General features: G+C 37.8%; 1 protein-coding gene and 1 long non-coding RNA gene across 7 annotated transcripts in view; one reads left to right on the top strand and one right to left on the bottom strand.

Moving 5' to 3' along the window:
* Positions 1-25,565, top strand: part of iqck (IQ motif containing K) — a 97,023-nt gene that overhangs the window by 41,439 nt on the left and 30,019 nt on the right. For all 6 annotated transcript variants that reach the window (XM_039773797.1, XM_039773796.1, XM_039773798.1 and 3 more), the window contains exons 5-7: positions 2,232-2,309; positions 3,766-3,850; positions 24,201-24,315. In XM_039773797.1, coding sequence (XP_039629731.1) covers positions 2,232-2,309; positions 3,766-3,850; positions 24,201-24,315 — 278 coding nt within the window. The remainder of the gene's footprint in view (positions 1-2,231; positions 2,310-3,765; positions 3,851-24,200; positions 24,316-25,565) is intronic.
* LOC120541872 lies at positions 17,866-20,421 on the bottom strand. The gene is made up of 3 exons (XR_005636106.1): positions 20,365-20,421; positions 18,079-18,217; positions 17,866-17,933 (listed from the first exon to the last, which is right to left on the bottom strand). It is a non-coding gene; the product is annotated as an uncharacterized LOC120541872 (long non-coding RNA).

Here is a 25,565-nt window from a genome sequence, read left to right as displayed (position 1 = left end):
TTAAGCTGATGTGATAGTATTTTGTTTTTGTTTCAGTTCATTTTGTTTTGAGATGTTTGTGCTTTATTTATGTATATTGTTCTTTGCAAATTAAAAATGGCAATATTGATGAATTCTGTTATAATGATGGTTTCTGATATTTTTCGCATTACCTTCAGACTAAATATCTGCATGGTTGTGTTTTCAGTGATTGCTTTCTAAACCCTCTTATTCAAGATATAACTTTTTACATTCAGCTCCATAAACCCAGCTGTAATTTTATATGGAGACATGCAGCTTATTGCACTTGTTTATTTTCTGGTATTGTAAAATTTATAATACAGGATGGCTCATGAAAAATTAGTCCTATTAGTAGTCTTATTAACTGTTTTATTAGTGATAAACAAATGCCAAATATTACAACTAAGTTATTTTATTATATTATTATTATAAGTAAATGTTATTAAAGAATGTTACTGTCCATGTTAAAGGTCATGATGAAAATGGTCTCCACTGACAAGAATGCAAAATTCTGTGCACTTTAACAAGTTCATAAAAACACACCTCAGTCCTTCTGCTGTGATAATGTGACATTGGCTTATAAGGACTTCTTTCCATATGATCTGCAACATTTTTTGAGTTTGGTGCAGTGCTCACAGAAGCAGTAGTATACCACTTTTTCAACAGTTACCGAGTTGTTTGTTATGAAGGCCTTGCAAAAGGAAAATCTCTCACATATTAAATTCAAGGTCCCTGACTTTGAATATGCAGCTTTGTAATTGAAATATGCTGTTCCAATGAATATGGCATTTTTTTTCTCTCCAGCAGGCACATAGATACTATAACAGAAATGCTGATGCTAGCTTCTCCTAACTACATTTGATGCAGCTAAAACTAGAGCATGGCTCATTACTGTACACTAGGCTTCTTTCGATAGGATGATTTAATTGTCTGTAGATGATTTTACATTTCCACGATAACCAATCGTGCTGCCCCCATTTATGTTACATAATTGCTTTATCCCATTTAATCTAAAAAATAAAGACGTTGCATGCATGCCTCAGCTTCTATTTTACATATAGACTTGTTACTCTGGTGAACATGTTGACAGTCCTAAAGAATCAAGGGATTGGGTCATTTGAGAAGTGACTATTCTTTAGTCAACATGCAGATGTCCAAGAAATGCCCCATGAAGAGCTAAATCCCATTCCTGCAAAGAAGATGATGCTGAAGAGTTTCCATCCATCCATCCATTATCCAACCCGCTATATCCTAACTGACCTTAACACATACTTGCATGAGAAATGTCATTTGGTAAAAAACAAACTCCTTCCAATCATAGCTAAATCTATGGGTAAATACCTGTGCTACCAGCAGCACTTCTGAAACACTGTTCAGTGTAATGAATAATATTGTTGCTCTCTTCCATACTCTCCTAAAACCAGTTATGATACGTAGATATGCTCATTTTCCTTTGAAAGAAATCTTAAAATGGGCTCAGATTCATGGCCTGTCCATTTAACTCAGTGCTGTGTATTAGGTTGAAGCAAAGCTATTTATTTGATTTGACTATCAATTGTTGTATTCAATGCAATTTACATTTTTTGCTACTGTATTTAAGTTCTTTTAAGAAATGGAAAAAATAAACTTGTTCTAAATTTTTCTAAATTGATTGTTTGATAAATATAATTTGAAAAATTCCAGATTAAAGCCATTGAGATTAATTTCAGTTGCATAAATGTCTTCCCTAATAAAACTCAACTGTGCTACTCAGTGGCTATGGGTGGTGTTTATTTTTGGTATGTTTTTTAGCCTTCTTTTGTAAGATTAAATCAGTAATCAAGACTTTTTCTGAAAGCAAATCATTAATAGGGAGTAATCAATATCACATAAGCCTGCTGTGCACAGAGTTTCATGCACCATTCTGTATTATTTTACACTATTTACTTTTGGAAGACAAATATCAATCAAGATGTCCATCAAGTTATACTTCAGTAGCTTGCCTTTGATAAAATAAATCATGAAACTAATATGAACTATATTCAGCAATTTGAATTCCATAACTTATTCAGAAGTAATGATAGTCTTTGGGGGCCAGTTTATAAAATGAGATTTAATATGACATGCAGAGAGAAGGATACATTGACACAAGAAGTGCTATTTCACCTTATGATTTCCAATCTCTTTTCTTCCTACTGTTGATCTTTCAGGGTGGAAGAAAAACTAACCAAGAAACTGTTCTGTCTTTTTAGTAAAAACCCTAGACGTTTTAATGCAGCATATATAAACTTTGAAGAAATTCCTTTTGTGAAATCCTGGCTGCTAATACAGTGAGTACTGAACTCTTATATTTGGCTTATTTAAAATGATAGTGTTTAATATTATCACTGATCAGATTTCACCTTTGCATGGTACACGAATTCTATATGATAAATCATCCCATAATTGAGTACTTTTATCTAAAAGTGTCTCGTGCTTTAATAAATCTCAGTATACCTGTAGTATATTTCCATATTACAAATAAACAGTTCCATGTCATTGTGTTAAAATTAAGAGCCTTATAAAGGAAACAGCATTTTAATAGTGAAAGATATTCTTTCATTTGGGTGTTTTGAAAAAAATTGACTTGCTAATGCTCACACAGCACCAGTAGAAGGTTTGAAATCTCAACCTCAGGGTTTAAAGTCCTTGGTCCAAAACCTTAACAACTATACCACACTGCCTGCAAAGAATGTTAGCTTTTGGTACAAAACTATAGGGTGGTCCAGATCTAATTATGCAATTTTCATTATGCTATAACTTATTAAGTCTATTACATAGAAAATGACCTGAAAAATCCTGGACCATCGAGAAGTGTGCGAACTGACGACATGAAGAATCGTCTTCACACCAAACTGGAATCGTCCCCACATAAATAAAAGTCATCCAGGTGATCTGCATCTGCATAATTAGATCTGGACCACGCTGTACAAATATTGTGTACAGAAAAGCACTTAGTTAGATACATAGTACTACTGATACAGCCGATTAACCGACAGCACAGTTAATGAGGCCCAGGCTCTTATTAAATTTAACAGGCTAAGACAGGTAACATGCCCAGTTTAAAAATAAATTACTATTTAATGTTCCATGAATTATTTAAACAGCTAAACGGATTACAAATATATTACATGAATATCAATTCTATGACACATACTGCATTAAAAAACACATTATATAGAAAATGCTTGGCAGAAAACATATTTTGCAATTCGGGCTTTAGTGAACTCAGTCTGTAATATAATTTTTGATCTGGCATTTGGCTCATTGCCTCTATTAAAAGCAATAACATTAAGTTCTTCACAGAGCCTCCAAATGCCATAGCAAGACCTATTTCCAAAAAAATGATCCCAGCTTCTATGACATTCCCAGTAACTCATTAAAATAGTGTAGCCTTAGAGCCATTCTACATTGGGATTACAGTTGCATACAGTTTTAACCTCAAATGCCACACACAAACACATAAACAGTTTAGATTATTTGTTGAGAATGTGAGTCATCACATGCACATCCATCTGAAACTAAAATTCAGAGTCCCTGCACTTAGCCTAGCTGTGTAGCTCATCTGTTATTACATCAGCACATTGTGTAGATCATCTATAATTTAAGAATTCTTTATGTTTGTTTTTCAAACATTGTAATGTGCGTTTTATAATTATCATATGTATTATGTATCATTCTACAGTTTTCTAAACTGACCTTATATTTACATGTCTCTTGTGTTAATATGTGGCTTTCTTTGCACAGCCCCCGTCCCCCTATTCCCTTGTCGTTGTTGCTGTCGGATGATTCTGCTGCCACTCTTATTCAGGCTTTCTGGAGGGGGTATAAGGTGAGTGCTGAACAAACCCCTTGTGTAAAAAATGAACACATATAATTTGTGTGATTATTTAAGATAAGCGCAAGGAAATTTCTGCCCCTAATATGATATGCATGCATGGGTGCACATATATGCTTAGGAAAGGGAAAATAGCATGTCTGTTTTGCACAATAAAAGTTTAAACCTGCTTTTTCTTTGAAGCAGGCCTGTGTCTTGCACCGCCAATAATCTAGTTTCCTGCCATTTTCTGTTACAACCCCGTTTCCGAAAACAGTTGGGACGCTATTTGAAATGTAAATATAAACAGAATATGATTATCTGTAAATAATTTAAGCCAGTATTTAATGAGAATAGAACAAAGACAACATATCAAATGTTGAAACTGAGAAATTGAATTGTTTTATGAAAAATATATGCTCACCCACACACAGAATGCCTTTTAAGACATTTTAATGTTTCATATTATATTGTACACTTGCATTTCCTAATCCCAAATGATAGTTTGAAATTAATTACATTATAAAATGACTTTTATGGATAGTGTTAGTTAATTGAGAATTAATTAACCAGAAGAGCATTATCTTCTGGTCAAAGAGTAGGCCTTGAACCCAAGTAATGCCAAGGAGGTCATTTTCATTAAAGGAAAAGGGTTTGCTATAATAAAAATGATAACAACAGACAGGTACAGGGTATTAGACACTAAAGGTACAAAAAAAATAAACAAGAAAAACACAACAAACCTACTGCCACACCAAGCCTTCCTTACAGAGTTAGCTCACGGTCTATCAGACAGGGTGACTGGCTCACTGCCTACTTATTACAAAGCTAACCCAATCAAGTCTCCTTCTAATCACACCTCCTGCCTTTTCTTCTTCATAATCTGATTTTCCTCTCTGCCACCCTTTGAGCTCAGGACTTTCACTCCACTCCTGACGTTGATTTCTCTTTTCAGCCCCATCCAGGAAGTACTTGCAGGAAAATTCTAGAGATCACCTCTGGGGTGAAAAATGGCCTAGGAAATGCCTGAGACAACCCTCCTCTGAATCCCCCTTGTATTCATAGACAGCAGTTCTTCCTTAAATGGCCAACCCAACCATGGACTCTCCTGTGTATTAATAGAAAAAGAAAGGAACCACGTGTAGGCTAGTGGGTCCCCATTGTCTGCTACCCGCCTATGGATCAGGGGGACACATAGTCTATTACTCATTATTCTGCACTATTCTTTATCCACATCTACACACTAGGAATAATTCACTTTGGAGCAACATCCAATATAATAAGCCATTATGCCACCTGTTGTTGGTAACTAGTTACAATGGCAATGATGTTATGACCAGTCCCCATCCCATTTTACAGCCCAGATACCCTCCTGTGCTACATTAAGTACCTTTCCATTACAGTCCCTACTGGATCATCCATCACAAGTTAGTTAGTTACCCGTACTTCCGTCACCTTCCAAGGCTGCGTTGCCATGTGTTATAAATCAATTCAATCAATTCTCTTTATCTTGTGCCACTTCCTATCCCCGCTACTCTGTCTTTTGCTTCCTTTGTTACCATATTTTTGCATATCTTTATCGGCCTTTCATTAGAGCATCACTACACATGTAATATTTCCCACTTTTAAAAAATTCAGTCATAAACATAGCTGCAAACAGCAGTGAACTTTATCCAACCCACCACAGATACCTCAAATCATATATTTTTCATCTCACTTTTATTCATAAATTCATTTATGAATCCATCAGTCCTCTGTATGTGCACAGAGGAAGTATCAAGAATGCTTCAACCCTTTCTGGTTGAGTGCAGTTTTGGGGTCAGAAACATGAGCATTTTTTGTGTGTGAATTTGCTTTTTATTATGTGTGCCTGCAGATCTCTATTCCTTCTCAAGGCAGCAGAGCACTGTGTTGTGCAATACAGTGTGTTTCTTATACCATTTGAGGAAATACAGGGAAAGTTGGACATTTTTCTTCTGCTTTCAAACCCCCTTTCAGATATGGTAAAAGGATGTACAGTGGAACCTTGGTTCACGACCATAATTCGTTCCAAAACTCTGGTCATAAACCGATTTGGTCGTGAACCGAAGCAATTTCCACCATAGGATTGTATGTAAATACAATTAATCCGTTCCAGACCGTATGAACAGTATGTAAATATATATTTTTTTTTAGTTTTTAAGCACAAATATAGTTATTTATACCATAGAATGCACAGCGTAATAGTAAACTAAATGTAAAAACATTGAATAACACTGAGAAAACCTTGAACAATAGAGAAAACTAACACTGCAATATTTTGCGCTATAGTGCTAGGAACCGCTCACTAAAAACACTTTTTTTTAATGAGTTTTAAGCACAGGGGAAAAAAATGAACATTTGAAAAATCCGTAATTTAATACACCACCAAGAAAAGTAGCATTGCCACAATGCATGCTATGAACCGATCACTGTAAACAGAACTGAAAACAAAAACAAGCCTTTTCTACCGTATGAGTCCAGCCCTGGAGCGCCTGTGTGTGTCTCTCTCTAGCTCGCTCCTGTGTGTGTATGTGTTCCTCTCTCTCATGCGCCTGTGTGTGTGTTTGCCTCTCTCTTGCATGCCTGTGTGTGTGTGCTCCTCTCTCTCGTGCGCCTGTGTGTGTGCCTCTCTCTCCGCGCCTGTGTGTGTGTTTGCCTCTCTCTTGCGTGCCTGTGTGTGTGTGTGTGTCTCTCGCGCGCCTGTGTGTGTGTGTGTAGCTCTCTCTCTCTTGCTTGCTCACTCGCTCGCTGCACAGGAAATACACAGGGAGAGACTGAACATGTACAAACCGAAAGGGTAACTGGCTTGTTCGTATACCGAGTGTGTAGTCGTGAACCGAGGCAAAAGTTTGGCGAACTTTTTGGTCGTAAACCGATTTGTACGTGTACCGAGACGTTTATAAGCCGATGACATTTTGCATTCCTACTCTGGATCAAAAATCATACCCCTGGATATGCACCTGCCCAGCTTGCGCAAGTACAGAGCTAAAGGATAACACAAGCTGTGGAGACATCTATCACCTTTTCAACCGTACCAATTTAAGCACACAAGTCAAGTCAAGATTGGGAGCATGCACTGGTACAGTGCGTTGCCACACCCACTACACGACGAAACAACTCAGGATCCCAGTTGGCAACCCCCCAGGCAGACACTTGGTCCAGTCCCACCCTCCGGAAATGACCCTCTATCTGCCGCAGTCAGGTGTTACGTGGGTGACCCCTTGGCCTGGTCCAACCACTCGGGTCCCCAACAATGAAGATCCTACGAGCTGGATCACCCTCGGGGAAACACGCCACATGGCCGTAGTGCCATAACTAATGCTCCCTCACAATGCAGGTAATGTGCCTCATTTGGGACTCCATGAGCAACCATTCATTTGACACAAAGTCAAACCAACACCACCCAAGGATTTTCCGGAGAGGCACAGTACCAAAGGAGTTCATTCTTCGTCTCAGGTCACTGGATAGCGTCCATGTCTCGCAAGCATATAGCAAGACAGGAAGCACACACCTTTGAAAAAAATTGCATTTACATGAATTAATTATTGTATGTATATTATAAATAATTAAGATTTTGGAAAGTAGCTTCTTTTCTTGACTTCAGGCTCATCTACTAACCATCGCCCCTTGTTATGCTGAAACATGTCCCCAAAATGCCTGTTTTAGCGACTGCTTTCCAATGTAGATACTCAGAGAAAAACAATGAATATTGAAAATATCCAAGAGCACTTTCTACTACCAAATGGCAGAAACAGCTCTAATAGTTTATTTTTCAAACTGCTATTAGTAGAATAAGAGTTTTTAGTGATCCTCAGGCTGTTTGAAAGTTAAGCAAAAATTTTAGTTCTGTAATGATTAAGAAGAGCACACCTTCAAAATGTTTGGAAGAGGGAAAGGTTGGTGCCTGATAGCATCTTTGATAAGAAGAGCCTGGTCCAGAATATATTTTTGACAGCCTACGACTCTTTTTAGATGAAAACTTAAAATAAGTACAAGGTAAAGTTTATTAAGAAGTCTTTTGCAGATCCAGCATTCTGCAATAAGGAAATAGCAAACAGACAAAATACTTATTATTAAGAGCTTTTTATGTCAATTATGGAACATATTTACTTTATGTGAAACTATTTGGATTTTTAAGAAAGTAAATTGCTGCACTGATAAAATGAGGTCATTGGGCTGCGACTTCTTGGGATGTGAAAATTACATCATTAGGAGGTGGGCTCTTCTGAGGCGGAACCAGAAGTGACGTCTTCTGGGGCAGACCCGGAAGTGACGTCAACCTGAGAGCCTGGCGGAATTTCCTGCTTTTGGTCTGCCGGAAGATTAAAGAAAGGATTAGTGCACTCTGCCACCCCCTTGTCTTACTGGGAATTGCCTTCTTCTCAACCCATTTTATTTATAAATGTATAAATACTTAAACTATATAAAATCAGTGAAAGTTGTAAAGATTAGGGGAAAAGATGGCATGGTCCCATTATATAAAACATAAACACTGCTAACTTGATATTTTTTTCAGAACAATGGAAGTTGTTGTATAGAGCAGTTTTTCTCAACCACTGGGTTCCCATTGTTTATAATGATAGTGGCTTGCAGTGTGTTGTGCAGTGGGTTACGCTCCAATGATCCCTTCACCCCACTCTGATGATCATGCTCAATTCTCCAAGAGGGGCTCCCCGCCTTCTGATGATTGAGGTCAGAATCAAAAGACATAAAATCCACGCAGCAAGCAATACTCCTTAGAAAATCATTTTAAACAACAGTGGCTCCCACTTTCAATATTTTATATTCAGTTTAAACAGCCTGAAGGAGGGTACATTTGGACATAAACCCAGCATATGCAAACTTAATAAGAACATGTTCATAGTAAATAAAACGTTACGACCAATACTCCTCCCAACCCCCACCTCATTACTCCCCCCCATACACTGAGCTACTCCCACCCGCCCGATTCCAACCACACCACCTAATTTTGCTATATATTGCCTTTGATTCTTATTTGTCTATGCATTATCCTCTGATGATGGCTCCTGGCAGGGGCTGAAAGTTCAAGAATAAAAACCAATTTATGATACGGGATTCGTCTTCTCCCTTTGTGGATCTCCAGCTGCATATATGCAAAACGTTTCACAGACCTTCGCTTCCATATATATATATATATTTTGTAAAAGGAAGCACATGGAAACAATATTAAGGGTTGGGGAAACCATCCCCATATAGTATCAGTCTTTCTCTTTTTGGTCAGTACAAACAGCCTAGCTGCATACATCATCACAGACAACATGTTGGTGGCAAGATGGCGTAGAGGCAGTGGTGGTGAAAAGGATGTCAAGAACAACAGGGAATCCTGGGAGCAAGGGGAGGGATGACAGTGACTTTATGCAAGGCGGAAGGAGTCCGATCTTTTGTGGATCGCCCCTCCTGTGAGAGAGCAGAGAGATGGGTTAGTGCACTGGCTTTTTCCCCTGTCTTGCAGGTTAACGCCACACGTTGGGTCATTTAGCTGCCCCCTACTCACATATATGTGACTATATATATATAATTTGACTAAAATAATACACAGACCGCACACGTACATACTGTATACAACTAGCTTGTGATTTCCAACAAATTTGTTAATAGAAAAAAAATACAGTAACTATTTACACAAAGCATTCAACAAAAGTACATAAGAGTTAATTAAACTAAAATTTTCAACCAATGAGTCTAACAAATGTATTTTTTCTCTCTCAATATCAATCCAGTTAATCCAGTTTCTTTTAAAGAATGCTTATCGTATCTCTGGTCCGTTTAAATCCTGCTTATAAATCGGCATTGCTATGTGTTTTTTTTTTTTTGCTTTTTCTTTTTAATTCTCACCTTTTTCTTCTCTCTCTTAGAGTATGTATTCTTGCCAGTGCGTGGGTATTTACAGCTCCTCTGCCTCTCATTAGAAACTTCCCTAAAGTACATTCTCCTTTAATGGAATGAATGGTGGTTTCCTAGATCCTTATGCGTATATACTACTGATTTATATTTATTTAGTTTAGATGAATCAAATTCCAAAAATATCACCAACAACAGCGCATTCATAATGAACCGCAATGGACTGTGAGTTTTCCTTAGCTTGTGGTGATGGGGGAACATGCCAAAAACACACAGAACATAAAAGAAGATAAATAGAAACTTAATGACCGACAATATTAGCATAAACAAGAAAATCAAAAATGAACACAAAAGGCATAAAAACAGCATTTGAACTCCAGTTAGGTGAGGAACTCTGGCTGAAATGTTGTTCCTCCATTGTGATAGCATCTTGGTCAGGTGGGGAAACACCATCTAGAATGCTATCCCATCCATGCCTGCCATCACAATATACTGTAGCATGTTACTTTAATTTTCAACAAAACTAAGTTAGATGCCTTATAGCTTTATAGATGGACTTAGAGGACAGAACTAAGTATTAGATACATGACAAAAAAGTTCAACCAAAAATTTACTTTTTCCTTATATTTTCCTTATATAGCTTTCTTCATCCAAACATTGAAAAGTTAAAAACCCTCAAAACATCATGCATGTGCTTGAGGTATCATAACAACAAGATAAAAAGAAATTCCATCATACCATGAATTCTTCACAGAAAGATATTCCAATAATACAATTTATTTGTATAAACTAAACATTGGACCAGTCCTTTTAACAATCTACATATAAGACAACCTAGGAAAGTGTCCAAGACACTAGTGTTGAATTAAAATATTTCAAAGCAGGTTTAACTCTTCAGCCATGCTGTAATCATGACCTATTAATTTATGGGCGTCTTCAAACATTGTGCCAGTTTCGCTTTGGAAACTCTCATGTATTAGAAATAAGCCATATATTAGCCTGAATAGCAGTTGTCATCAATATACTTATGTTCTTATTCTGTATTCAGATTTGTACAATATTGAAATATAGTATTTATGTTCTTATCTCAAATCACCACAGAGATGCAAAAAAGTTCAAATCAAGCCTCTTTCATGCTCTGCCTACTAATATATCTAATTGCTTGCTCTTTTTGCTCCTCATTTGCATTTTTATTATCATTCACCCTGCCAGAAGGAGACTTCAGATGTTCCTTCTCAGCCTCCAAATTAACAACTATTATCATTAAATAGTCACTGTTGCCATAGCAAAACCAAGCATTTCTGAGCAGAATGTGTGAAAGGGAAGGTGGAGGAATGAATAAAAAACCTTTTATTAAATTAAAAGCTGAGTCAGAGTACATGTCCTAGTGGAAACAAAGCATGGATGCCTTAAGGTTGTTTTGGTGTTAACAGCTAAAGTCTAAAATGAGAGGTGAAAATTTTTGGCTTACACAAGAATTGAAGAAAATTAATAAAAGCAGTACACTGTTATTCTTGTCTCTCTTTTTCATTTAAAGGTACAGTTAACACAGGCCCTCCACTGCAATAAATACTAAGGAATTCAGAGTAAAAGTCAGATTATAAGTATCAACAACAACAACATTTATTTATATAGCACATTTTCATACAAACAGTAGCTCAAAGTGCTTTACATAATAAAGAATAGAAAAATAAAAGACACAATAAGAAAACAAAATAAATCAACATTAAGTAACATCGAATAAGAGTAAGGTTCAATGGCCAGGGGGGACAGAAAAAACAAAAAACTCCAGACGGCTGGAGAAAAAATAAAATCTGTAGGGATTCCAGACCATGAGACCGCCCAGTCCCCTCTGGGCATTCTACCTAACATAAATGAAACAGTCCTCTTTGGATTTAGGGTTCTCATGGAAGGGCTTGATGAAGATGGTCACGTTGAGTTCTGCCTTTTAATCCATCCATCATTGTTGGAGCATCATGAAGCTTTGAGTAGGTGGAGGTGGCGCAGGCCACCACCACAAAGAAACCGGAAAAAGAAACAGAAGAGAGAGTAGGGGTCAGTATGGATTTTAGAGCCAACATGAATAGTTATTATGATGAATTGAACATATAGAGTATCAGGATTAAGATAAATTAAGTTAAATTGAAGTTATAGAAAGGCCATGTTAAAGTAATATGTTTTCAGCAGTGTTTTAAATTGCTCTACTGTATCAGCCTGGCGAATTCCTATTGGCAGGCTATTCCAGATTCTAGGTGCATAGCAGCAGAAGGCCGCCTCACCACTTCTTTTAAGTTTTGTTCTTGGAATTCTAAGGAGACACTCTATCTTTCCTACCCCCCAGATATTTTAAGTTATTTTATTGTGTTAAAATCCATCTATCCTTTTTCTGAAATATAGTAAGGGAGAGAAAGAAATAGCAACATGGAATTTAAGGCAGGAACCAACTTTTATTTTTAGTGAACTTGTGCTTCCTGAAAAATGCATTATTTCATAATACTAATAATTACAAAATAAGTTGTTTTATAATAAAAATAAATTATTTTCACAGCCAAATTCTAGCCCAAATCCACACCCAAACACTCTTGAAAAAAGGCAGTAGAGGGAAAAACATTCAAATATTAGTGAAAAGTAGCACTTATCTTGACTTGTTATTCTATTTTAACTTCTTGAACTAAAGGATCTTAAAGACAGCACACTAATATTATCATTCTACATTCCTAGAGTCTCTGGTGCAGTATAAACAAAGTCAAGTTTCTAGTATGTGGTTGAGATTTAAGTCCTCCAGCTGTGTCCAAGTGCCTCGGTTCACAGTAAAGATCTAGAGGCTGGATGACATCATAACTTCTAACAGACATCACCCATATCTTAACCATTGTGACAGAATCCATGAGTAAGTGGGCTCTTTTGTCATCTTCTTCAAATGTTATTAACAAAATTAGCCAAATAATGTGCCCTTCATAGTGTTTGGGACAAAGACATGATTTTCCATGATTTATTCCTCTGCTCCACAGATTAAAATTACAAATCAAACCATTCAGATGCGATTGAAGTGCAAATTGCAGATTTTCATTTATGCTTATTTATATAAAGTTCGGTCACACAATATAGAAATGACAATATTTTTTTATGTGGTCTCTCCATTTCAGAACACCATAATGTTTGGGACGTCACAATTGTAGCTATATTAAAGCAGCCATATTTTGTATTTTGTTGCATATCCCTTGCATGCAATGACTGCCTGAAGTCTGAGATTCAGATATCACCAGATGACGAAGGACGAAGATCTTCACTGGTGGTGCTCTGCCAAGACTCTAATGCAATCATCTTGCTTGTTTCGGGGACTTGACCCCTTAAGTTTTCTATTCAGCATATGGAAGGCATGCTTAGTTGGATTTAAATCAGGTGACTGGCTTGGATATTCCAGAATTTTTAGCTTTCAAACACTCCTGTGTTACCTTAGCTGTATATGTGGGATTATTATCGTGTAGGATGAAGTGCTGGGGGCATTTACTGGAACTCAAGAAGATAAGATGTTTCTATACACCTCCGAATTCATTGTGCACCTGCTGTCAGCTGTTTCATTATCAGTGAAGATAACTGTGCCAGTACCTGTTGCAGCCATACATGCCCAAGCCATAACACCCCCATCACCATGTTTAACAGATGAGGTGTTATACTTTGCATCTTAGGCAGGTCATTTTCATCTCCACAATTCGCTCTTGCCATCACTCTGATATAGGTCCATCTTTGTCTCATCTGTCCACAAGCCATTCTTCCAGAATTCTGCAGACTCTTTTAAGTACTTTTTTTTGCAAACTATAATCTGGCCATCCTGTTTTTGTGGCTAAGTTGTGGCTTGCATCTTGCACTATGGCCTCTGTAATTCTGTTCATGACACCTTCTGCAGATTGTAGTCTCTGACACATCCAAATCTTCTCCTGAAGACTGTTTTTGATCTGTCAGACAGGTGTTTGGGGCATTTTCTTTACCACAGTGTGCCTTCTTCTGTCATCGGCAGTGGAAGTCATCCTTGGCCTATCAGTCCCTTTGACATTACTGTTCTTTCTTCTTAACGATATTCCAGCCAGTTAATGTAGGTAATCCTAAAATATCATATTCCAAGTATATGCATAGACACTGAATTATGTTTTCCATTGATTAAAATGAAGTGTATTGTAATACATTGATATTACCATGGTGGTAGAGAGTGGTTATGTGTTATCATGTTGGTCTGATATGCAAGTAAGAATTAAATCGTACACCATGCATGTGACAGTATATATAACTCATATGATTTTTGGTATCTTTATCTTCTAAATTTTCTTTTCTTGACTTATATTGATTATTGGGGTACTGTCAAAAAACAGGCCAATTCAAGATTAAAAATCATTGATGCATTCCTTGTGTGATTTTGGGCAATACAAGAAATAAATTGTTGTTGTTTTTCTTCTTCTCTTTCTACTATGACTTTAAACAAAGATAGATGACTTACAGGTATTTTCACTGACCACCACAGCCAATGAGTCCTATTTTATCTATGTGAAATAAAGCTATTATGGGTATCAAGACAGTGATGCTGTCCTACATACTCCTTTCCGTCTTGTGTACAAATAAAAAGGCAAAGGTTTTACTATAGGAGCCCACACTAGAGATAAAATAACGTGGACACCTCGTTCACAAACAGACTTTCAGCACAGTGTGAAGCCTGCATTTTGTAGATTAGCCCGTCAGCAGAATAAGGTGTCCACTTTTCAGCTTTGTAAGATGATTGTAATTGAGATTAGGAGTGTATATTCATGTAGATAATGACACTGCACATGGGTGATGTAAATCCTGTTTGCATATTTTCCACAAGACATTTTTATTAAAAGTTTCAAACATTTACAGTAATTGTACCACATGAAAAAGCATGAGATGGTGTGTTCAGAAAATAAATCTTTTTAGCATAACTTCCTGTGTATACACAGAAATTACATTTTTTTACTGAACGTCAAAATGTTTTATAACATAAATACTTTCATTCTCCAAAAATGTATCATCATTATTTTCATTTCTCTCATCTTGATAAGGGTCACAATAGCAACTTCTTCTAACACCTCCTGTGAGAATTCATAGATGTACCCAGGCCAGCTGGGAAATATAACCCTACCAACATGTCCTGAGCCATCTCCCTCTGGGCCATGCCTTTTACTCCTGCCCCGGTAGGTGACCAGGAAGAATTTTAACTAAATGTCCAGATTACCTCAACTGCCTCCTACTTATCCAGAAAAGTAGTACTGTGGTTCTTTTTGAGCTTCTTCCCCTATCATAGAAACGGAGCTAAGTAATTCTGAGGTTCTGTGCTGGAACCTCATTTTAGCCCCTTATAATCACAATCTCGTTGTTTCAGTCCAAATCCAGATCTTATGACTAAAAAGGAGATTATTAGATTATTTATTTATAAAAGTCCATTTAAAACAACAGAGGTTGTGCTAAAGTGCTGTACAAAGGAGCATTAAAGAAAACAATTCAAACAATCATAAAGAAGCAGATTAATAAAACAACCAATTATAACATCCACCACAATCCCATTATACATAGTGAAAGGCAGAAGAAAACAATTAGGTCTTAAACCAACTTTTAAGAACCTCGATTGAGGATGAAGGCCTAATGTGAAAACGCAAATCATTCCAAAGCAACAACTGAGAAACAACTGAGTCTCTTTTAGACTTCAGCCAAGATCTTGGAACTACAAGGAGCAGTTGTCCAGATGACCTTAGTGCTCTTGGTACCACATAGGGGTGAAGGAGGTCACTGATATATTTTGGAGCAAGACAATGCAAGGCTTTAATAACAAACAGCAAGATTTTAAAAAATGAGGATGGAGGGGTAAATCGAATAATGAATCAAAACATGTTCTGAGAACCTGTCTCCCAATACTATCATTATGGTCTGGTTAAATGTCAGCAAAACTGCTGCTTCACTGATCATTGATCTCACATTCACCTTATAATTGTGAACAAGACTGTAAGTTACTTGAGCTCCTCTATTTTAGTCAGCTGCACAGATTTTGACTAGAATAATCAAGCCATTATTTTTATGACAGAATCATGTCCTCAGATTTAAAAATTACAATTTCCATGCCAGTTGCATTACAGCTGCAAAACTTTTCAGTGCACACTGGAAATCACAGTTTGATAAGCTAGGTGAACAATATCTTATGCAAATAGCACAGGTTTTTCTGCCCAAAACATCTCAACTACACCTTGATATCCTTTCCTTCAAAGTCATGAACTGGAGAAAATGTTGCCTTCGCAGAGTATGACAAAAATACTAAATGGTCTTCAGTAAATAATATGATATTCTGTAACAACAACTCTTACTCCACAAATAACAGGAACCAAATGTCAAGAAGCATCAATCATTTTTTTTGTGCAAGTGTAGAGACTTGGTCCATTGTTCCATGGCGTGGACACAATCCAACTTATTCCTCCTAGATTGGAAGTTCAACTGTCAAACTGAGTTTATGATTCAGTGTCTAAGTCTATGTTCTTCCAGGGAGGGTGAGGAGTGCACATGCCGTGGTTATTTCAGCAAACTGTTGTGGGGTACAGCCCGGACACAGACAGGTAGACATGTTCTTTTTCCACACACGTGTTTATTTACAAGTGGTATAATACAAGTAAAGTGCACAAACCCAGTGCCGCAGCACCAATCACCCCTTAAAGTCCTGGCCGCACAACAATGCCTTGCTCAGTCCTTCTGACAGTCTCCACTCCTCTTTTCCAAGTTCCGTTCTCTTCCACCCGACTCTTGCTCTCGACTGGAGGGAGGCGGCCCCTTTTATGCACGCCCGGATGGGCTCCAGGTGCACCCCCACACACCCGTGTGGCGGAAGCACCAACTGTGTAGCCGGAAGTCCTCCGGGTGTTCCTGCTCCTCTTCCCCCCAGCACTTCCTGGTGTGGTGGAAGTGCTGAGGTCCAGGGCACCCAAGGTACTGGGGCGCCTCCTGGCGGTGACCACGGGCCCCTACAGGGTTGGGCTTCCAAGTCCCCAACCCGTGGCCCCCAAAGCAACCAGGGTGGCGGCCCCCACGTGATCCCAGATGGGCGCACGCCCACTTCCGGTCCCTCAAGACGTCCCGGCCGGGTCATCGCCCCTGGCATCTTTGACACTGTCTTTTCCCCTTTGTTAAAAATGGGGTCCACTACTCCAGTTTGCCAGTTCCATGGAATTCTCCCTACCATTTACACAAAATTGAAGAGGCAATTTAATCAAAATTGTCCAATAGTTTCCATTGCTTTTAGAATTTCCAGGTCAGATCTCATCCTTCTGGATGAACTTACCACTGCAGATCTTTTTGATCACTGCAATGAACTTGGCTAGAGAGATGGTCCTGATCGACCGCTCAAAAGTCATTCACTGTACGTGGGCTTTCACTTTGACCACAGTTGTAGTTGTTGATTTTCTGGTGTGTTGGTACCTCTTAGTCAAATCTAATATACAGATTTGACTGATAACCAGCATTGCATATTAGACCACTTTCCTCGGCTTAACAGCTTCAAGTACCCCAGTATCCAACTCACTGGTCTTTTGTTTGTCGCCATGACAGGCACCTACAACTTTCTGGTAGCAACGTTTTGCATTTATCCCCACTACTGAGATTTTGAAAATGGTCTATTCAGACTTTACAGTATACCCCTGACCTCTATACATTTCTTATTAAAATCATGTAACAGCGTTTTATATTGTTTACTGAATCTCCATGTATATGTATGTTTATGGGTGTTTTTAAAGCAATGAAACAAAACAAGAAATAACACTTAGTGCTAGAGTCCCTAATAGTCTCAGGAGGTGCAAAAAGACAACCCTAAAAGTGAGTCTGCAACAACTTCCTTTAATGTAGTGTTTAATGCAGGCAGCTTCCTATTTACCTTGCTCATGCTTTTATGGAAAAGAATAGCCTTCTATGGGGACCAATGCTGAACAAACAATAAACAATAGCAAAATAGCCATGAACAAAATGTCAAATTATTCTTATTGAGTAATCCATATGTCAGATATCCAATCATATGCATGCAATTGTCATGATTCATGTCACAATAAAGCTAAAAAAAGTGAGCAGGCTTTAAAACCTACCAAAAAGCCAGACCTGTACTTTTGTTAGGTCTGTGCTCCATGGACTGACCTCACCTTAGGCAGACTATTCCCAACTGACATGGCAGGATTCTATACTGAAATGGGTTGTAAAAAGACAAAAGAGACAGGAAAAGGTTTGGGTTCCACCCTGTATATTCGAAATCCTAAGAATAAAATTAAAGCAGTGAATCACAATGTATCCAAATAGTCATTTCAGACTGTTTCCAAGATGGGACTTACTAATGAGGGGAAAGTTGCTGCTTTCATAGCTGCTGGGGACGAATGGGTGTGTCAAAGGGTTTGGAACCGGAAATGAGGTCAATTGTATGGTAGGTTCTGGAAGTAGAGATGGAGTTAGGCAGGCTTCTGTTCACAGGATCTGGAGGGCAGAGAGAAAAGGCGTTAGTGCATCCCATGTTCAACCAAACCCATTGACTGCCTCCCATCCCCTCATGCATGCCAGAGAATAATGCCTTTGGTAAGAACACTAGGGGTCACTGTCGTCCCTTAAACCCAACAGAGATACGCAGACACTAGGGTAAAAGCACAAAGATCTTTTAATTATTTTTTCTTCTTCAAAGTGCCTTTTAAGCACTACAGCCACCATACACAAATAAACCATGAATAAATCAATACAATATTCTCCTCCACATCTCCCAGCAAGCTCTGTTCTACTCTTTCCGACTCACTTGCTGGGTCTTCAGCAGTCCTTTATATAGTTCTCAACTCAGAAGTGCTTCTACTCTTCTGTCCATGTGACTTGCTAGCACTTCTGAGTCAAATGGAAAACTAAAGTCCTTTAAACAGCCCGGGAGTACTTCAGGGCTCCTGTCCACATGACTTGGTAGTACTTCTAGGCTATGGATTAGGCATGGCTCCTCCGGTCCTCTCACAGTTCCTCCTGGCGGCACCCATGGTACCCAACAGGGCTGAGCAACCGAACTCCAAGTCCCAAGATGCCCTGCAGGAGGCAGTGCCCTACAAAAGCTGCCTTCCCCTGTCCTTCCATTTCAGGGGTGTGCCGGCCAGGTTGAGCTGCCAGCCATCTCTTACACTTTAAATACCAAAAGGTATAAAAATATTCACAGTAAGGAGAGAAGAAACACATACAATATCTGCTTCAAATAAATAAATCAAATTACCTTCAATGTTTAAAGATATATTCAAGAAAAGGAATTAAAAAAAGGCAATCTAGGAAAGAAGTGCAAGAACAGGTTGTAAATAAACAAAATCAAGAAATAACAAACCGGAAATTAGTACCTTAGAAGAAGAGGGGTGAAAGCCAGTAAATCCAAAAATCATAAGCACCAAACAGAAACAGAATGCAATCAGAGATCAAATACCAAAACACAAAAACTGATCTGAAACCTTTCATTTTTTAAACATCTGGGGCAGCCACCCAGTTGCAAAACATAAGAAGTGGGACAGAAAACAAAGAAAACTAAGACATGGCAACTTAACATAATGCACATCTGAAATAATTAATCAACACCACCATATTAAATTAAGATGGATTGATGTGTTTAAGACTAATGAAACTGAAACCTATGGGGCAAATGGACCCTAACAATTACAGAGTAAAAATATTTACTTCTATACCATGTAAAATTATGTAAACTTTAATTAGAAACAAATCAGAAGACAATTTATTCAAAAATAATACAGTAAATAAAATCATCATGAGAAGAAGAGCCCAGCCATCTCAAGGTGTTGGACTTTTTTATACAGGTAACCAAAACAGTAGGCATAAGCTAAGCATACTGATGTTACTAGGGCAGGGGACACTACAAGCAGTAAAAGGTAGACAGGAAAATCCATCTATCCATCCATCCATTATCCAACCCACTATATCCTAACTACAGGGTCACTTGGGTCTGCTGGGGCCAATCCCAGCCAACACAGGGCGCAAGGCAGGAAACAAACCCCAGGCAGGGCGCCAGCCCACTGCAGGACACACACACACACACAAACACACACTAGGGACAATTTAGGATCGCCAATGCACCTAACCTGCATGTGTTTGGACTGTGGGAGGAAACCGGAGCACCCAGAGAAAGCCAACACAGACACAGGGAGAACAAGACAGGAAAATAAAGGATCTTTTAAGGGTAGACACACACGAAGTGTTATTATTTTCTGCCTAACAAAGTTCAAAATGGAAGAGTGTCTGAAAAATGAAAGTTAGACCTGCACTCTCACATAGATCTGAGCCAGAAGTGTAGTCCTCTGCAATCTACAGCAGCCTAGCCCCTAATTCAAGTTGCAAGATTACGGCCTGCATTGGGCCAATGATGTAGTAAAGGCTTTACAGTCAAAATATATCCACAAAGGGAGAGAGGAAAACCATAGGAACCTCTGGCCTATAAAAAACAAAACAAAGTTTCTTTAATGTTTAGAGATTTATGAAGAAATTAAAAACTTCACCAAAGAAAGCAAAGGCAGTAATAAAGAATAAAAGGAAATAGAAATGTTTTCCTAAAGGGCAAACTTGAAAGACAAGTCCAATCCAAAATCCAAAAATTATACCTTTAAACAAAAGCTAGAAATCCATGATCCCAGGAATCCAGTAAAAGTTGCAAAACTGAAAACCAAAAAAAAAAAATTAGATCAACCAAATGCCGAAGCAGTCATTTCATGTGCTGCTGGCATTCACGGATCACAGTGACATATAGATTGGTAATTGATTATTTTCATCTCTGGCTACACATATACAAACCGGATTCCAAAAAAGTTGGGACACTAAACAAATTGTGAATAAAAACTGAATACAATGATGTGGAGATGGCAAATGTCAATATTTTATTTGTAATAGAACGTAGATGACAGATCAAACATTTAATCCGAGTAAATGTATCATTTTAAAGGAAAAATATGTTGATTCAAAGTTTCACTGTGTCAACAAATCTCAAAAAAGTTGGGACAAGTAGTAATAAGAGGCTGGAAAAAGTAAATTTGAGCATAACGAAGAGCTGGAAGACCAATAAACACTAATTAGGTCAATTGGCAACATGATTAGGTATAAAAAGAGCTTCTCAGAGTGGCAGTGTCTCTCAGAAGCCAAGATGGGTAGAGGATCACCAATTCCCACAATGTTGCGCAGAAAGATAGTGGAGCAATATCAGAAAGGTGTTACCCAGCGAAAAATTGCAAAGACTTTGCATCTATCATCATCAACTGTGCATAACATCATCCGAAGATTCAGAGAATCTGGAACAATCTCTGTGCGTAAGGGTCAAGGCCATAAAACCATACTGGATGCCCGTGATCTCCGGGCCCTTAAACGACACTGCACCACAAACAGGAATGCTACTGTAAAGGAAATCACAGAATGGGCTCAGGAATACTTCCAGAAACCATTGTCAGTGAACACAATCCACCGTGCCATCCGCCGTTGCCAGCTGAAACTCTACAGTGCAAAGAAGAAGCCATTTCTAAGCAAGATCCACAAGCTCAGGTGTTGTCACTGGGCCAGGGATCATTTAAAATGGAGTGTGGCAAAATGGAAGACTGTTCTGTGGTCAGGCGAGTCACGATTCAAGTTCTTTTGGAAATCTGGGACGCCATGTCATCCGGACCAAAGAGGACAAGGACAACCCAAGTTGTTATCAACGCTCAGTTCAGAAGCCTGCATCTCTGATGGTATGGGGTTGCATGAGTGCATGTGGCATGGGCGGCTTGTATGTCTGGAAAGGCACCATCAATGCAGAAAAATATATTCAGGTTCTAGAACAACATATGATCCCATCCAGACGTCATCTCTTTCAGGGAAGACCCTGCATTTTTCAACAAGATAATGCCAGACCACATTCTGCATCAATCACAACATCATGGCTGCATAGGAGAAGGATCCGGGTACTGAAATGGCCAGTCTGCAGTCCAGATCTTTCACCTATAGAGAACATTTGGCGCATCATAAAGAGGAAGGTGCAACAAAGAAGGCCCAAGACGATTGAACAGTTAGAGGCCTGTGTTAGACAAGAATGGGAGAGCATTCCTATTTCTAAACTTGAGAAACTGGTCTCCTCGGTCCCCAGACGTCTGTTGAGTGTTGTAAGAAGAAGGGGAGATGCCACACAGTGGTGAAAATGGCCTTGTCCCAACTTTTTTGGGATTTGTTGACACCATGAAATTCTGAATCAACATATTTTTCCCTTAAAATGATACATTTTCTCAGTTTAAACTTTTGTTCCGTGATTTATGTTCTATTCTGAATAAAATATTAGAAGTTGGCACCTCCACATCATTGCATTCAGTTTTTATTCACGATTTGTATAGTGTCCCAACTTTTTTGGAATCCGGTTTGTAAGACACATAAGAAATTTGACAAACAAGAAGAGACCATTCAGTCCATCAACCCCGTTTGTTTAGCTAACAGCTAAGCTTTCCCAATATCTCATCCAGATTCTTCTTAAAGGTTGTCAAGGTTTCTGCTTCCTCTACTTGTATTGGTAGTTTGTTCTGGAGTTCCACAACTCTTTGCATAAAGAAGAGCTTCCTGGCTTCAGTTTTAAATGCACTTCCCTTTAATATCCACTGATGACCTTGAGTATGTGATTCACCCTTAAGCTGAAACAGTGTTGCTTGATCCACTTTATTTATGCCTTTGAGAATTTTAAATACCTGGATTAACTCCTGCTCTGCTCAACAGGTTTAATGTCCATCAGAGTAGGACATGTCTTGGGATGAATTTGGTTGCTCTTCTCTGCACAGCTTCACATTAAATAAAAAGTATTATTTGTGCTTGTTCCTTATTCTTCAACTTCAATAAAGGGTCATGGTGTAGATGCTTCCAGTAAGATCAGCAGCAAGGCTGAAACCAGCCCTGAATGGGGACCAGGCAGTCAGAGGGCAAACGCCTACTGCAATGATTTAGAGTTACCAACCAATCAGATTTGCATGTCTGTAAGAGGTAAACCTGAATACCTTGGTATAAAGCAGATGCCAATGCAAGATGCCTCACAAGTGACAGGAGTCCATTAAGGAAGAGCTACAAAACAACATTCTTTCAATAATTTAGAATTTTCTCTGAAGTAGAAGCAAGGTTATGTCAGAAATGGGTGATATATTACCCATTATTTCTTTGACATAGCACACTTAGCTTTTCACTCCCATCCTATCTGTTTGCTGCACAAATCTTCTTATTCATATAGGACACTGCTTGAGTTCATTTCCCTAAACCCATATTGAGTTAACAGACCAGAATTTTTATGAACGCCAGCAGGGGTGGTCTTGTTTAAACTGAACTGAAAAATAGAAATGCATTTTTTTTCTTTTTAATGACAAGTTAGAAATTGCATTAAATTTTACTTCCTGCTGTTTGAAGTAAAATATAAGACACACCAAAAAAGAAAAATGTTTTGGAACATATGTTTTAAAGTAAATGCTTGGATACTAAAGTTTTATCCTTTTTAATGAATAATTAGCACAGATTTATTTTGCACTTTCCAGTAGTTCCTTTGTTGTTTTTGTTCATGTGAATGTGTGTGTTGCTTAAACTTGCTGTTGTTCTAAAGATACTTTTAATAAAGCTTATATTTTTCATTTTAGCCATCTTAAATCTGCAAAATCTGTTCAAAAAAATGATTGCTATCTGTTGTAGTACTATGTATAGTCTTAAAAGTAATTTAACTAATAAACAACCTTTTGCTTGTTCCTAAGATTGACTGTGGAAAAATAAGACAAAAATTTAACCATTCATTCATTCATTTTCCAAAGTCATTCATTTAAATACATGGTTACAAGAAGAAATTTGGGCAACATTATGCAAGAGGTGGAAGCCACCTTACACATAGCACCAGTTAACTGCAGAATACTTTCATTTATAGAGTGTTGTTTTCAGAGGTGCCAGTCAACTTAATGTTACTTAAAGAAAAACAAAAAAGGGAAAAAACAAAAACAAAATTAGAATCAATTGCCCTGGAGATGTCTGTCAATATCAAAGCCCAGTGTGCCCCCTTGCTATTTTCAAAGGCATCCTAATGATCATAGAATTAAAGTATGGAATCGATTGAAAAAAAAATGCAGTGGCAATCAAAAATCAACATGTAATGTTCTTCCTCAATGACACTTACTGTATGTGTGCTATTATCTAAAAATACTGTAACAAGCAAAGCAGTATAAATGTTATGCAAATATTTTATTTGATATGACTTACCTATGTACTTCCACATTGGATAGAAGTAGTCACCGGTGTGTCTGTTTTCATGTTTTTTATAAAATAGTAAGTGAGTCTCCTTAAACACGCCCATTACTGCTGGATTAGGCCCTAGTTTTCTGTGACATTATACAAAAGCAAAAGTGATCTGAAAATGAATAGATGGAGGGATAAAGTCTCTTTTTATAACATTTGTATTTCTGTGTAGGCACGCTGTGACCCAGAAGTGCAGGAGTTAAGACAATGGCAAAAAGAGCTTCGAGATGAAAGTGGCGACATTAAGGATAGAATAAAAGAATTTTGGGCCATGCAGGAGTTAAAAGGTAATATAATAGGGATAACCAGAACATGTATGTCCTTTGGTCTAATTACTTTTGGCAAAAAAAAAAAAAAAAAATCAGAGCTGGAACACTCAAACATCCTTTTTTTTCACTTTGATTTTATGTCTACACCCTGACTAGATCTTTCTCTAGTCTGGGCAGGAGGTTTCCAGTGCATCTTCTGAAGTTGTTCTTGCTTATTTTCAAGCCCTATGTCTTTTTCTGAGGTTTTTCTTACTGCTGGAAATGCATTCACAGCTTACACACCCACAGTCTTGATGAATTACCCAATGGCAAAAATTTGAGGAAAGCTTTGATCATCACAAAGATAAAGTAAAACAGTTTACTGAAAACTGCCTGAAACAGCAAGATGATTCATGTTTCATATGTTCATTGTTTACTCTTTCCCTCAGACCAAAATATTATATTTCCCATTTATTTTTTCCCAAGGTTTTCATGATATTTATTTTGCATTATTTTATTATAATTTTTATTCACATATCAGGCATGAACTGTATTTTTCTATACTCTCATTCTCTGTCTTCAGACCTGAGCTGTAGTTTTTCTTTCTTATATTTTTATATATTATTGTTTTGTATCTGTAAAAGAATGTTTCATGCCCACATTAACCTCTTTAAAGTCCTTTATGTATCTATATACACCTTTTTAAAACCTGCTGCTATGTGTAAATTTTGTATATGTCATCAACATTTGAAAATGAAATTGTGTCGGTAAAAGATATTATTCAGTAATGTTTTAAATGAAGGAAGTCAAAACGCGATTTTTTTAAAGGAGCCTTTAAGTTTAATTCAGTATCCACCTTGTGCCTTAAGTATCCTGTTAAGAGCTCAGTAATCATCTGAAACACTGGATGAGTTTCCATGCATTTTCACATACAGTATCAGCCTTGTTTTATTGAAGAATGTTCCATTTTCTATGTTTGTTTCATCTGGAAGTGATCTTTGCAAAGCAAAAGAAAAATTGCAATGTGGAGTTTGTGCGGCTTGTAATTCTTCTCAATGAATGTTATGGCAAATGGCATTTTACAGTTTTTTGCTAATAGTTTAAAATTACATTAATGATTCTTTTTACTCCTGATGCCAGAAATGATTCAGCACTGCATTTTGAAGGTTATCCTCTGCCAAGGATTTTAAAGTTTGTTTTGTGGCCTTATGTGATCATAACTTGTGTGTTTTTTTCTTTAAGATGAATTTTATTTCTAAAAGGGTCAAAGGTCATGAAGAGGATATGTC

The sequence above is a fragment of the Polypterus senegalus genome, chromosome 13 (genome assembly GCF_016835505.1).
Source record: "Polypterus senegalus isolate Bchr_013 chromosome 13, ASM1683550v1, whole genome shotgun sequence".
In the NCBI taxonomy this organism is placed as follows: domain Eukaryota; kingdom Metazoa; phylum Chordata; class Cladistia; order Polypteriformes; family Polypteridae; genus Polypterus; species Polypterus senegalus.
Note: the sequence above shows the minus strand (reverse complement) of the source record. Positions and strands in the feature narration are given on the sequence as shown.